Source organism: Xiphophorus hellerii, chromosome 20, assembly GCF_003331165.1.
Source record: "Xiphophorus hellerii strain 12219 chromosome 20, Xiphophorus_hellerii-4.1, whole genome shotgun sequence".
Lineage (NCBI taxonomy): Eukaryota > Metazoa > Chordata > Actinopteri > Cyprinodontiformes > Poeciliidae > Xiphophorus > Xiphophorus hellerii.
This window is the reverse complement of record NC_045691.1, coordinates 17,875,130-17,889,899: the sequence shown is the minus strand read 5'-3', so window position 1 is coordinate 17,889,899 and position 14,770 is coordinate 17,875,130. Positions and strand designations below refer to the sequence as shown.

The following is a 14,770-nucleotide window of genomic DNA, read 5'->3' as shown; positions in this document are numbered from 1 at the left end:
GCTGCAGGTTGTGCACAGCGTCTTTGTCCTGACCTTCTGCACAGCTATAAAAAAAAAGTCTTAGGTTTTAAACGATAAAATCAAACAATTTAATTACAAATTCAAAAGAATGTAATAATCCTTGGTGATTAATTTTAAGGAACTGGACATAAGTGTAAGGTTTTGCCTAAGGGACACAGCTTTTACTTGATTTTTGTGGTCGTTTTAGTTCATGTCATAAAAACTCACTGCCACCCATAAAAATGCTCTGATATGTTGTGACTATCAGTTCATGGTGCTGCATCTAAGCAGATTTTCTCATGCACAAGTGGACATTTTTTTACCCTGTTCCTTTCTACAACACTCTAGTCTGACAAATGTCATTTTAGCCTGTAAGTGACGTGACTGAGACATTGGAGAGGAGCGGAGGAGAGAGGAGCCTCGGCCCCTCCCTTGCTGTTCACGCCCCTCGGATCGGATAGCAGCAGGCTGCATTTCTCCCCTAGGAGGTCTGGAGGTCTGGTGTGCTCGGTAAACCCCGCTCTTCTCTGTTGTGCCGGACTGACAGATGAGACCGCTGATCCCCACTGCTCACTGCTGGAGAGGAAGAGGATGAGACCGTCCTGTAGCACAGACTCCTGATCACACTGGCTGAAGGTAAAGGAGGACGGCACCCCGTCCTACGGGACAAATGTTTATTGCTCTGCAGGGAAAACTGAAAGGATAGTGAGCCGGAGTAAACTGCATGTCATAATCTTATTTTTTTTATTTGACACAATGATAAACTTGTAATTTTAATCATTGTTTGTGTATTGGTGATTAGATTTTTGCAGACTACACACAACTTTTTTGTTGTCTCTCCACCACTGCACCACTTTGTATCCAGCTTCACAATAACTCATAGTGAAGTGGCATCTCTTCCTTTGTTTTGGTAGAATCTTTCATAAAAAATGCCTTGAAAAACTATTTACACTTTTCATGTTGCAATCATCATAAACTTCAATGTTTTTTCTATTAGTATTTTACGTTTATGTTTTTCCACACCATGTTTCTGTATTGAATAATGTTGAGATGAAGCTCCGGGACTCCATCAATTTCTTCCAAATTGATCCGCATTTCAGATGTTTTCATTCTAAATTTGTCCTCTGTTTGTCAAAACATCCAGTCAGTTAGTGTGCTTCTGCACATTAATGAGTAAATTTGACATTATTCGGAAAGAGCTTTGTCAGAGCATCAATTCTAAAATATATTTGAAGACCATAATTCTCCAGCAGTTTTCTTCTGCTCCAGAATTATTCTCAAGTTTGAGTTGGTTCATCACTTTATATCCCAGTGCAACAATTTGAACTTAGCTACTGTAATACATGCTGTTTGCTTTGTGTCTTTACAGCCTCCAGAATCTGCTTTGAACCCTGGGACACCGTAATCAGGATCTTGCAGAAAGAATCTCAACATGATGTCAAAAAGATGCTTCATTCTATTTCTGCTTCTAGTGTTTCCTGTGGTTAGAGCTAATAGGCTGCTAAAAAGAAAGCCTCAGAACCACCAAAAGCTTTGTGTGTGTGCTAGTGACATCATCAGCTGCTCTAACGTTAGTCTAACCAACGCCACCTTCGACCTTCCTCAGCATACAGCAGTTCTGGACCTCAGTTTCAACTCCATCACTCAACTCCGTGCTACATGGACGTCGACTAATCTCAAGCAGCTGCAGACGTTACTGCTGAACAACAACAACCTCACCTTCCTCTCCTCTGAGGCCTTCGTGCACACGACAAGTCTACGTTACCTGGACCTCTCCAGCAATCGCCTGGCTCTCTTGGACGAGATCATCTTTGAGCCGCTGGAAAAACTCGAGATACTTCTGCTGTTCAACAACTGCATATCTCAAATCGACCGCTCTGCCTTCCACAGCATGGTCGCTCTGCAGAAGCTCTACTTGAGCCACAATCTGATCTCACGCTTCCCTCTGGAGGTGCTGAAGGAACGGAGCAAGGAGGACTCTCCTTTCAAACTGCTGGATGTTTCCTCTAATAGGATCAAAGTTCTTCCAGTGAAGGAGCTTCAGGCCATGCGCGCCTGGCTCAAGAACGGTGTCTACTTCCACAACAACACGCTTACATGCAGCTGTGAGCTGCATGACCTGGTGGCCTACTGGCACCTCAGGGAGCTAAGCTCTGTGTCTGACTTTGCAGACAGCCATAAATGTAACATGCCAGGTAAGCAGAATGAAAAAATCCTGAAGCTGAACTGCAGTGAAGTCAAGATTCTGAAGAAAGAAGGCTACTTGGAGGAAACCATGGTTCTCGACTGCGACACCAGACAAAAGTACATGGCGAAGAGATGGGTGCTGCCTGGAAACATATCAGCAAACAACACCACCGTCTTAAACGGTAATTTCCTCAACATCGGGCCGCTGAAGGTGGAAGACTCTGGGGTTTACACCTGCTACGCCACCAACGATTCCCTCAGTGACACACTCCACATTACTGTGGTGGTGTTTAACTCCACTAAGAGGGGCGGGTTGGAAGATCTAAAAACAGCGTACACCACCCTGGGAGCATGTGTGGTCAGTATAGTTTTGATCCTGGTCTACCTCTACGTCACGCCCCACTGCTGCAGGTTTTGCTCAGGTGGGAACACGGAGAAGGACGACACCGGGGAGAGCCTCCACTCCTCCACTATGAGCCTCCCTCTGGCCCACGGAGAGCGGGGAGCGGAGGCCGCAGGATTCACCTTCATGCACGGGGACTTGCAGGGAAGCAAGAACGGAAGACTGAATCCAATAGGCGAGGACGACTAGCAGACAACGAGGAACAGAGACAGAGAGACCTGAGGCGGCATCTGCCAGCTCCGATGTTCCTGTGGTGGGAAAAACAAAATCAAAGCACTGCAGAAACACCAAAGAAGTATTTCTGGTCCAGTTTATTGAGAAAATATCTTAGAACACTTGAAACAAGACAAAACTAAAGCAAAAGTAACTTTTCAGCAAGACATAGGAGCCTGATTTTAGTCAATAGTTACTTAATATTGATGTTAAGATTGATGAAAAAGTACTAGTTATAAGTGAAATTACCTGCCAGCGATAGAAAACATTTTCTCCACATTTAAAATTGGGAAATGTCTTGTAGAACTACGGCTAACAATTATTTTAGCGATCGATTATAATCGATTATCTTGATTACATTAGATTAGATTTTCTTTCAGTATTTTTGAAGGTGTTTTAGTTTGAGAATTGGTTTATTTCGCAAAAATTGCTATGAAAACACGTTTTTCCCACGTCACACGAGTCACGTGATCAGCATTACTATGATAATGATAGATTAATTAATCGATTAATGCGACTAAAAAACCGAGCCCAGTCTGCTGATTTTCATTTAATACTTTTTATACAATATTACACTTTAAAAGACATAATAAATCAAATAATTAGATTCATTTTAAGTAAATAGCTAAAGCTATCCCACCTGAGGAGTTGTAAGTAGAACTAATAAAGTTTTATTATTATTATTATTATATTATTGCTCTTATCTTAAATGCAAAATGTATATATTTTTGCAAAGTTTTAGCTTTATTACTGCTCTGACTGAGTTATTCAACATAGGCCAGAAAAATGGCCTATGTTGAGTCTGTATGCTCCAGTTAATGATTAATTAGTTGATGATTACTAAATTAGTTGATAATTATTGTGATCAACAACTACTCACAATGAATCCAATTAATTGTTTCAGTTCTACTGTCTTGTTACACTTGCTGATTATTTCACTTAACTGGTAATTATTTACTTTAAACAAGCTCCTACACCTTGTTGAAAAGTTATTTGTTAGTTAGTTTTGTCTTATTTCAAGTGCCAAAATGTTTGTACTAGAAACTAGACCATATGCTAATGGGTTAGAGAAGAGAAATGTCATGAAAAAAACCAGGATGTGTGAGGAGGAACAAAGGCATCATCACTTTGAAATACCAGGACTGCTGGCTTCGGTCAGAAAACTTTAATTTAGCTGTTAATGATTCTTTCAGAAAGACAATGACCCAAAAACATGTGACCAGATCAACACAGTGACCATTCACCAGACACAGAATCCAGACCTGAAACCTTTAGAGTGAAGTGTGGCAAAGCCGATTTTCTTTTAACGTTATTTACACATATTTGCCAAGAAGTGTGGATGACACTGTATGCAGCTTTAATAAAAATCCTTTATAAACGCCTGAAATCTCTCATAAAATCAGTATACTTGCTGTGCACTTAAGAACATGAGCATCTGAGTTACTGTTTGCACTTGTAATGGAAGTGCTTGAAATGCTTTTAGAACCACAAAGACTGAGAAACACAAGCCACTGATTGACAAACCGCATGAGAACAAATGGCATCCAATGGCAGCAAAGAAAAGAGAGATCTCATCCTGTGCTGAAAACTGAGATGCTCATATTATGCAAAACAGGCAAAGCTTAATTATCAGCATTAGCAGTTCAGATTTGATGCATTATGCTGCATTCTTGTTGATTTGTTTTATTCTTCACAATGTATGGTGTTTCTTATGCAATTTAACTAATTGCATAAGAAACAATTGTGATTACATTTTAAATATGAATGTGTCTTTTTCCACTAACAGTGGCCTTTGCTTTTGTGAAGCACATATTTAACATATTTTTTAAGTTTCAGTGAACTGACTTGTGCAACAGAAGCATTACTATCACCACTGTGCTTATTTTATGTTTTATTAAAGATGGCTGTAATTCATTGCAGTTGATAACTTGTCTCATTTAAAACAAAAGGAGAACTATGATAAATTAAGAGGGCACGCAGAAATAATTAACAAAAAAACGGATTTTTCTGTCAAAATTTGCTGAATTTAAGCTTTACTCGGTTTATTTTATATGTTCTTTAAAATGGAAATTGATTACATTAGATTAGATTTTCTTTCCGTATTTTTGAAGGTGTTTTATTTTATTTTTGCTAAACTTACAACGAAAACACGTTTTTCCCACGTGACACGAGTGACGTGATCAGCAACCGGACGTTACTACTGGCGGGAAGGACGGAGGAGACGACAGGAAGTGGTAGAAGGATCATGACACTGCATGTTTTTTGATAACTTATCACATGACCAGACTTATTCACGTGATTTTATTTACATTTGTTGCTTAATGGAAACACCGCAATTGCGAAAATGTGGGGGGGGGTTCAACAAAATTTTGCTTATGGTCGTCATGGAAACACAACTACTGTTTCTGCGATTAAGAGGCATCATTTGATCCAGCTGTGAATACTAAAAAAAAATGCAGCTCTTGATGATTAAAGAGCTTCAACAACAGACAGAAATTGTTTTAGAAAGTAAAAAAATATTTAAAAAACAAAACTTAAGTAATATGACCAAATTTACATGAAATGTAAGCAAAGTATTCATCCAAGGAAACATTTCCACCCATTACTCTGAGAAATATGAGCAGATTACTCGAAGCATAACTTCTTTCCATCTCAGTGTAGTTAGATTTATTTCAGTGTGATTTTCTGGCTGGACAACACAAATGTAACTCTTACATCCATGATAGTTCATTGCTCCCTGAAGGCCTTCAGGGGAAAAACAACTGAAAGTGAGTTCCATCCACTGAATGCTTTTGGCCATTAGTGGCCAGCCCTGAGCAAATAATCCAATCCAGTCAGCCAGGACTCTCATAAACACTGTCAGAAATAGCATCTAGCCAGCTGCCAACACACACACACCTCGTGGCTCAGTGACACAGCTAAAAACTGAATATAAAACTTGCTCATTTTTCAAAATATTAAGGATTTTAGACAGTTACATTGACAATAATCACATCAAATTATTAATGATTGGTAAAGAAAATCACTGCTTTAAATGATGATTGGAGATGGTAAATTCGTAGAAATATTCAAGATATTTTACTTCCAATAACATACTTTAACTGTCAATCAAATAAAAATAAAACAAAACTCACTATGATGCTTTTATTAATACTTGATACATTTACACCAGATTTACCAACATCAACTTATGGAGTTTAAGTTCCTAAAACATGTTAATTGTCTGAAAAAAGTGTATGTTTTCAAAACACATTTGTGATCTCAAAAGTTAAATTCATTACTTAAATTTAAATAATTTTAATCATTTGTATCAATACTGTAGTCTGCGCAGACGAACCATAGGAACCATACCACCTGCTTTAAGAAAAAAAAGCTTTAGGTTTTTCTTTTTTCCTGCTTTTCCTGGTCCATCAGCCTAACGTCACTAGACCTCTGAAGGTCTGCTGCAGTCTGTGGCACCAAGCCATGAGCTGCAGATCCTTTAAGCTGTGAAAGTTGCAGGGTGCTTTCATGCATTGGGCTTTTCTGCCCATCCCATGGATGCTGAAGTGGAGTGAAGTCTGGTAAATTTAGATGCCTTGAATTTGCTGTTCTTCTTAAATTTATCCTTTAATCATTTATTCTGTGTGCCTGGATGTTGCAGTGTGCTGACAGAAGCCAGGACTAACAGCCCTTCTATAAAGAAGTGTTCAATAAATTCCTACATCGGTAAAAAAACATAAAAAAAACAAAAAAAGTTTTTACATTGCCTATGTCGAAACATTTCCTCCAATGATTTACTTTCCTCCAAAAGTGCATCCCTTTTCCAACTAAGCAGGATTTGTATATCTAAAAACACATAATACCTCTGTTTTTTTTCTAATGAAAAGGTAATGACTAACTTTTTTCACATAACTATTTCACTTCTACAGTAATTAGCATCTAATCTTGTTGAGTCTTGTATGACACTTCTTACCTGCTTTTTATTAACTTCGATGCCAAAATGCATAAGGCTATACCTGTTTCTTTTGTTTGATTGTTTTAATAATAGTTCTCAAAACATTATTAGTTGCATATTTTACATAATCTCAGTAACTAATCCAAGAGGAGCTTGATTGGATATGATATAGAGAACAAAAATCCCATTTTACCCTCAACTGAACACAGAGAGAAAATTTCTTAAAACTGTTAGCTAACGATAGCGCTGGCAGCAGTTGGTTAGCCCAGCTAACATAGAAACCTAACATTAATGGCTGCCCTGTCATGTTAGCTTAACTTATTATTTATTTACTGCAAAACCACTCCTTTTTTAGAGTTGTTTTTCTGTGTGATAAACTGAGTCGATTAAAGAGAAAGAAGTGACAACCAAGCTAAGCTGGTGTCAGTTAGCCTTCAAGCTATGCTAATTAGCTACTAGTTTAGGCTAATTCAGGTAATTTTGGAAATACCTGTTTAATGATAAGACACTTGACAATGAAACACTTCAGTGAGTCTGAGTCAGATTATACTCAGCCTTTTATTTATTTGCAAGTTGTAGAAAACAGATTTTACAATTAATAGTTGCTATATTCAAGCTACGACATTGTACTAGCGTCATTACTACTACTGAACACTTTGTTTATTGACGATTACTTCTTAACATTTCAGTTTGATATTTCAGACAAAAGAAGATAAACCAGAGATGCTGCATTTGTTTCATATTGTAGATCTTGTTTTGACTGTCACGGTCAGGCTTCCTTCAGTGTGCTGGCTTCATGTTTCTGTATTACAGTAAAGACAGTCTTGCTCACTTCAGGCTGAAATACGAGACCACACAGATTACTAGAATGGAAACCGGGTGTCGTATTTGTTGCCCCTTGAAACGTACTCGCTTCTGGCAACAATTCATCTCTGCTGGGTTTTTACCCTTATTTGGATTGTTGATCATAAGATCGCACTGTGCAAGCCTCTGTTTCTCTTACAGCTCGACAGAATAGTGATTTGAGTCCCTAATGTTTGACATTATATAAATGCTTCTTTTCATACTCAAATTTAACAATGTTGGGTCTTCTAACACTGCTGCAGATTTGTGAAGAACCTAAATATAAGCTCATTTTTCACTACAGTTGTCATTTAGACAGATAGGACAGTATAAAACATCTCCTGCTGCTCTGGTGGATGAATGATTGATGTGGTCAACAACCAGGATGTTCCTCATGTTACTGTTTAATGCATGTAAAAATCAGCCAACTGTGTAGGAGAACAGTACAATTATAAATAAAGTATGCAGTAAATATATTGCAAACTAATATAAATATTTATAGAAAGGTGTTTAACCTTGGGTTGAAAAGAGATGAATGAATGATGAATGAATTTTTAGAAATGAAATCAAAGATTATTATGAGAACAAATGCAGCTGCCTTTAAAAAAATCCCAGATGGCATCAGTGTAAGACGGCGCCTGTTGACAGTGAATGGTTGTGTTTTAAGGACTGGATTCAGAGTGAGATGACTCATCTTCTCCTCGGGCCCCTCCCTGGAGATTCACATGAATGATGAAGTGACTGTGCAGTGCATCAAAATGCAGCTCAGTGCCTCTTCTGCCACCTAGTGGCCACAAAAAAACCCTGTTGTCTGAATATCTTAGCTAACCTAATCAATCACCTGACTGTTGAGTTTTTCTTTTGTAGATGAGTAGGAAAAATAACACCACATTAGATGCTTTATGGCTTATAAAAATGTGAATGCTCTTGAACTTTTTAACATTTTTGTTACATTACAGCCACTGAAAAAACACAAAATTTTACCAATTATTTTTGGTCTAGTTTCTAATGCAAATATCTTAGTACACTTGAAATTAGACAAAAAAAAAAAAAAACACAACTTAAAAGTAATTTTTCAGCACAATATAGGGGTTTGTTTTAAGTCAATTAAAACTCAGAGGTCCAGTTGCCAAACTTTCCTCCTAGTAAAAGGTCAGAAAGAAAGTCTTAGTTCTGTCTTTTATTGTCTTTCCTATCAGTGTATTCACATTTTCACTTTGCACTTTATAGTAAATACCTAGCTATTTTACTACGTATAAAAGTAGTCCCGAACAAATAAATGTAAGGCCTTTCAGATTAAGACAGAAACCTTAGAATAAAATACATCTTAAAACTGCGAACAGAACCTCAAGTAAAAAAAAAAAAACTTAACACCTTTTGAAAGTGATAAATTATAAGTGTCTCTTTTAGGGGAAAAGGTACAAATAGAGCAAGTAAACATTTCTCTCTTTTTTTCTGCTTAAAGAGGTACCAACCTATAAAAAATGTAATTAGTGTTCAAATAAAACGGGTCATGATCTTCACAAAACAAATAAACAGCATTGTCTCTGCTTGCTCTGCACCTAAGCTGTCTGTTGCTGTAAGAAGTACTCCGTGAAAATGATCTATTTTTGTAAATTTATCCGCTTGGGGTCCAGACAGACCCGTCACTCTGTTCGGATTTGGAATGCCCATTAGTTCCTAATATTAATGAAAAAGTGCAAGCTATAAGTGGAACAAGACATTGTTTCAATTTAATAACTTATGGTATAGTTATTATAAGTTATATAACATCCATCCATCCATTTTCTTACACACTTGTCCCTAGTGGGGTCGGGAGGTGCTGCTGCCCATCTCCAGCTAACGTTCCGGGCAAGAGGCAGGGTCACCCTGGACAGGTCGCCAGTCTGTCGCAGGGCAGTTATATAACATAATATGGGAAAATATCTTGTTCCTCTGGCAGATTATGAGTGCACAAACCTCAACAAATTTTGTGGATGGCGCTTTAAGTGAAAGGAAGTAAAACTGGAAGGAAAAAGAAAAGAATCTCAATAGCAAAATAAGACTTTAGTAATGTTGGACTTCACCTATATGAGATCTAATTTTTGTTCTCCCATTATAGACGTGGGTACAGAGATGTTTGTAGTAACTAACTTGTGGTGAAGTAAGTAGTGAAACTACTAGCTTCTAGTGACAGATATTGGTCTGAGTAACACGTTTTAGCTCCCAAATACACGTGTAATTTATTAGCATTTGAGGTAAATAAAGTGTAATTCTGGAATAAAAACTGTTAAGAGGAGCAGAAATAATTGAGACTGGGGTGGAGTTTCAGTTTCTAGATGCACAAAACTGATGGAAAGAAACGCCATAATACTCAGGACAACTGAATAAAAATAAATCAAACTAAACATTTCTGAAACCAGAGCATGGTTTTCCTTCGACTTCTCAATCTCTATGAAACATTTGGACGTTTATGGTTGTAATGTGACAAAATGTGAAAAAGTTAAAGAGTTTTTTCAAAGTGCTGCACATCTGAGGCATTAGAGTAAAACAATACATCTAGTACTTTATTTTAAAAAAGCAAACCACCTGCTTTAACTATGAAAGCCACAGGTAATCTTACATTTTCAATAAATCAGACAAGAATATCAGCAAGTGTTTTCCAACAAAAACGCCTTTATTCAAGCACAAGTTATAAACTTTGCACACTAAAAGGTAAATACAATTCATGTAGATAAGTAAACAGTGCAGTGTTTTACGTTGTACTCACCAGTGCAGTTCGTTGTGGCTGCTTGAGGAAGTCCGCAGACTGCAGCAGTGTGAAAATTGAATAGTTCTCATGGGTGGAGATGCTTTTTCTTTCTTTCTAGTCATCATGTCAAGAGGTGATCTAAAACACTCAGAAATTTAATTAAGGAGTTTAACTTCCACTTAGCTGGAGTCTCTAAAAGGGAGGTCACAGAGAGAAAGGTTAATCAGTTTACAGACATTCAGCAGATGAGGGCAGAGACAGACTAAACAAAGCATCATCAACGTTTATGCCAAGTAAAAACAAAAATGTTTAATTAGTAACTGAAAAGTAAACAACTGCAGGCTTTAAACTGAGAAGTAGAGGAATAACTTGACTAGTAATGATCAAGTTATGAAGAATAAACACAGAAATAAATACTGAACTCAAGGAATGCAGTAATTATAATAAGTGAGAGTCACATGTATAAAATCCATTGCAAAACTAATCACATAATGATAAGAAAAATTTAAGGAAAACAAATAGAAATGAACAGAATGAAATGATGGTGAATGAAATGAACAGAAAAATTAATAAAAAATAACCAGAATTACCCAGGCTATACTAGCACTGAGGTAAATTGCTACAGTTAGAAATTAAAACAGTAAAATCTATTTTATGAAAAATAAATTTGTTTTTTTGTTCTTTTATCAGTATAGTAATAATCCAATTCAGCCATTTATTTCTGCATTTATTCTTGATTTTGTCAGGTTAAGTCCTCCATATTTTTCTGATCACAGCAAGAAAGCTATGGGATTCTTGATTGGTTTGATATTAAAAGATTTCTATTGAAAGTAAGTTTAAGGGAGAATGAGTCACAAACTTCACGTGACAGCATGTTCACGTCGTGCCCTTTTTTATTTCTGAATATGGCAGGTTTAGTCCTCCATAAACCACAGACTCTGGACCAGATCTCTGCTGCCTTCGTCACCGAAGTCTCATGTCCTTCCTTAGCAACTCTGGACAAAAACGACAACAACCTGAGCAGAGTTTTAAACATAAAACAAAAAAAATTAAAACGCTTAGTTGATGTTCTAACTAGTTCCAACCAGCCAGTTTTGTGAGGGTTTGTTTGAGTGACCAGACATTCATACTTTCCAAATCCCACAAGTGCAGTTTAAAAAAAAAACATTTTGTTTTCCTAAAAATTAAAGTTTAAAAAGTCTACAAATGATCATGCTAAGAACATTACTATAAAAGTAATGTTTTTAAAACATATATTGAATAAGCTGTATTCGTGTAAGACATCTCAATCACACCCTGCTCAGTGCAGAGAAAGACAGTCAGCATTATAAAACACTAAAAGCAAACTCCTTCGCCTTATTGTCTTATTCTGATGCTCTTGTTTGTTCCATGAAACAGGGATTTTTCATCTGAAATCTTTAAGGATCTGCAGCAGCGACATGTCAGTAAGTCCGTCACTCGGTGAGCCGCCTTCTCAATGCAGCGTCTGGTTATCCATAAAAAACTGCGACTCGTTCACCTTTGACAAACCCAGTTAGCAGTTCTTGTCGTTAAAGATTTAACATTTAAAGCTCCAAAATTGTACCTGCATAATGTCATTTAGAGGCCAGAAATAACTCGTTTGTTGTTTTTTTTTATTCTAAACACTTTACTGATGCTGATGGATAATCTGAAACTAAGATTAATTTTACTGTGCTTCACCGTAAGACTTTTGTTTCAAAACATTTTTCCTGCAGTTTGATTTAATGTGTCATTTGTGAAGGTATCTGCAAGTTCAGAAACCTACATCAAAAACATTTAAATAAACTAACAATAAATGACCTATACCTACCAAGAATGATTGCCTGTAACATACGGGTAATTTCATAATCCTTGTTATGGAGAAAAGACTCGTTAAACACGTTATCAGATTGAAAGGGCTGGCAGTCGATAACGTAACAAGAACTTTGGAGCTCTGCTGCCTAGACATGCAGCAGAGGCGTATCAGGATTACACCGTTTCACCGGTTTGAGAGGAAAGGCGAAACATTAAACTGTGCTTTCGTTTTACATCCATGCTGGTATCTATACAGCTTTGCTCATTCTGAATAACGTCTCTGGTGCTGGACAGTTTCTATTGTCGCCAATTGTCACTTTAATGCTGAAACAGGCCTAAATATTTTTATTTATTAACTTTAGTTGCAAATTCTTCTGGAAAAGAGTGCACTATTTTTTTTATTACCTCAGTATTTTGATTTTTTAATCTTTTATTTATTTTATGATCTTTGCGTGCGAGTATTTGCTGAACTATCCTTCATCCTGCAATAAAGGATATTTATATTATTTTATTCCACTCTATTTTCTGCTCGCTGCAATATTTTGTTTTTCCTATGAGGTTCCTAAAACCACTACACCGTGTTTTAAAATATTATGCAAGTGATATTTTCTCAGATTTTCTTAAATGGTCAATGCAAATGATGGTCAGTATAATTTTCAAGTCATGAACTATTACAGTATAAATCAAATTTTACTGAACAAAGCTCCCCATGAGAACAGTATTTTTTTCAAAAATAGAAAACTCAAAATGCACTGTTCCAAATTATTATGCACAGCAGATTTTCTAAACATTTTATGGATTATAAAAAACTACAAACGGTCATTCTTTGAATGTGCAGCATTAAGTGGTCACATGTACTAAAATCAAAAGCTATTTCAATCAAAAACATCTTAACAGACCGAGTTACATGTTAACATAGAACCTTCTTTGATATCACCTGCATAATTCTTGATCCATTGAACTTGTGAGTTTGTGGAAAGTTTCTGCTTGAATTTCTTTGCAGGATGTCAGAATAATTTCCCAGAGCTGCTGGTTTGATATGAACTGCATTAAACCCTCAGATCTGCTTGAGGAAACTCCAAAGGTTCTCAATAGGGTTGAGGTCAGAGGTCAGAGGAGGATGGTGACCACACCATGAGTTTCTCCATTTTATGCCCACAGCAGCCAATGACACAGTGGTATTCCTTGCAGAATGACATGGTGCATTGTCATGCATGAAGGTGATTTTGCTACGGAAGGTACGGCTCTTCTTTTTGAATCATGAAAGAGAGTGATCAGTCAGAAAGTCCATATACTTTGCTGAGGTCATTTTCACACCTTCAGGGACTCTGAAGGGGCCGACCAAAGATTCTCTCCCCATGATTTCGGCCCAAAAAATGACTCCACCACCTCCTTGCTGACGTCACAGCCGTGTTGGGATGTGGTGGCCATCCACCACCAATCCACTAATGCGTCCATCTGGACCATCCAGGGTTGACCAGCAGTCATCAGTGAACAAGTCTGTTTGAAAATTAATCTTCATGTACGGCTGGGCCCACTGAGACCGTTTCTGCTTGTGAGCTCTGGTTATGGGTGGCCAAATAGTTCATGCACCGCAAACCTCTGGATGATCCTCCAGCTTGAGGTTTCAGAGGCATCAGCAGCTTCAAATAACTGTTTGCTGCTTTGTAAGGGCATTTTAACAGCTGCTCTCTTAATCCGATGAATTTGTCTAACAGAAACCTTATTCATTATGTCTTCATCTGTACAAACCCATCTTTGTTCTGAATCAGCCACAAATCTCCAGTACAATAACACTTCAGTTTTTGTTAAATATCTAATGTTTTCATACAACATTACACTATCTGATGATTTTCGGTAGCAGAGAGATCCTGTCTCTTTCCCATATTGCTTGAAACCTGTGGCCTCCTTAATAATGTGGAACATCCTTCTTAAGTAATTTCCTTTAATTGAGCTCACTAGACAAACTAATCAACCCAATATAGTGATTCAAAGAGCCCTGACACACAATACCATCTATAAATTTAATAGCACAACAAAAAATGTAATCTTTATGACACTTAAATCCAATTTGCATAATAATTTGGAACACGGCGTATTTTCGATTTACATCTACTGCAAATCTGAGCTGAAATCACAGTAAATAAAACCAGATAATTACACTGGACCAGTTTTAAAGTCTGCTGCCTTCAGGACTTTTAGGATCCTTTAATTTATTTATAAAACTTTAAATGGCCCTAGTTCATGTTATCAGATTTGTGTTATCTGTTTGAGCCAAATGTCAAAATTAAAACACAGATTTGTCAGTATTTATTTAAAATCAGATTGTAATGTCCTTTTTTAAGACATCTTTTAATTGCACTTCTTACTTGATTTTTGTGATTGCATAAATTCCATAATTTTATGTTTTCCTCCATATCTATTTAAATTTTACCATTTTATTTTCATTAGTATTTTTAAAAGGAACTAAGAACAATCATGTTAGGCTAATTATCTGGCCTTTCAGATAATTAAATCTAAGACTATTTTTTGAACACAAGGTTTGTGTTTCTGTAAACATTTCCTTTCCTGTTTTAGTGTTTAGCACTTTACACAGACAAAACATTAAAGCTGCTACATCCAAATAAAGTATATTATGCAT

The 14,770-nt window shown here is 36.8% G+C and overlaps 1 protein-coding gene and 1 long non-coding RNA gene across 3 annotated transcripts; one reads left to right on the top strand and one right to left on the bottom strand.

The window, feature by feature from the left end:
- The first annotated feature begins 406 nt into the window (after positions 1-406).
- On the top strand, positions 407-4,717 carry LOC116709762 (amphoterin-induced protein 1-like). Of its 2 annotated transcripts, none has more exons than XM_032548419.1 (2): positions 407-636; positions 1,377-4,717. In XM_032548419.1, the coding sequence occupies exon 2, from the start codon at positions 1,433-1,435 to the stop codon at positions 2,777-2,779; it is 1,347 nt and encodes a 448-aa protein (XP_032404310.1). In that variant the 5' UTR covers positions 407-636; positions 1,377-1,432; the 3' UTR covers positions 2,780-4,717. The 2 variants fall into 2 exon arrangements, with proteins under 2 accessions (XP_032404310.1, XP_032404309.1); XM_032548418.1 differs by having other exon boundaries at positions 409-636; positions 1,370-4,717.
- A 5,501-nt stretch (positions 4,718-10,218) lies between these two features.
- Positions 10,219-12,809, bottom strand: LOC116711179 (uncharacterized). Its single transcript, XR_004337180.1, has 2 exons — positions 10,547-12,809; positions 10,219-10,486 (listed from the first exon to the last, which is right to left on the bottom strand). It is a non-coding gene; the product is annotated as an uncharacterized LOC116711179 (long non-coding RNA).
- Between the last annotated feature and the right edge of the window lie 1,961 nt (positions 12,810-14,770).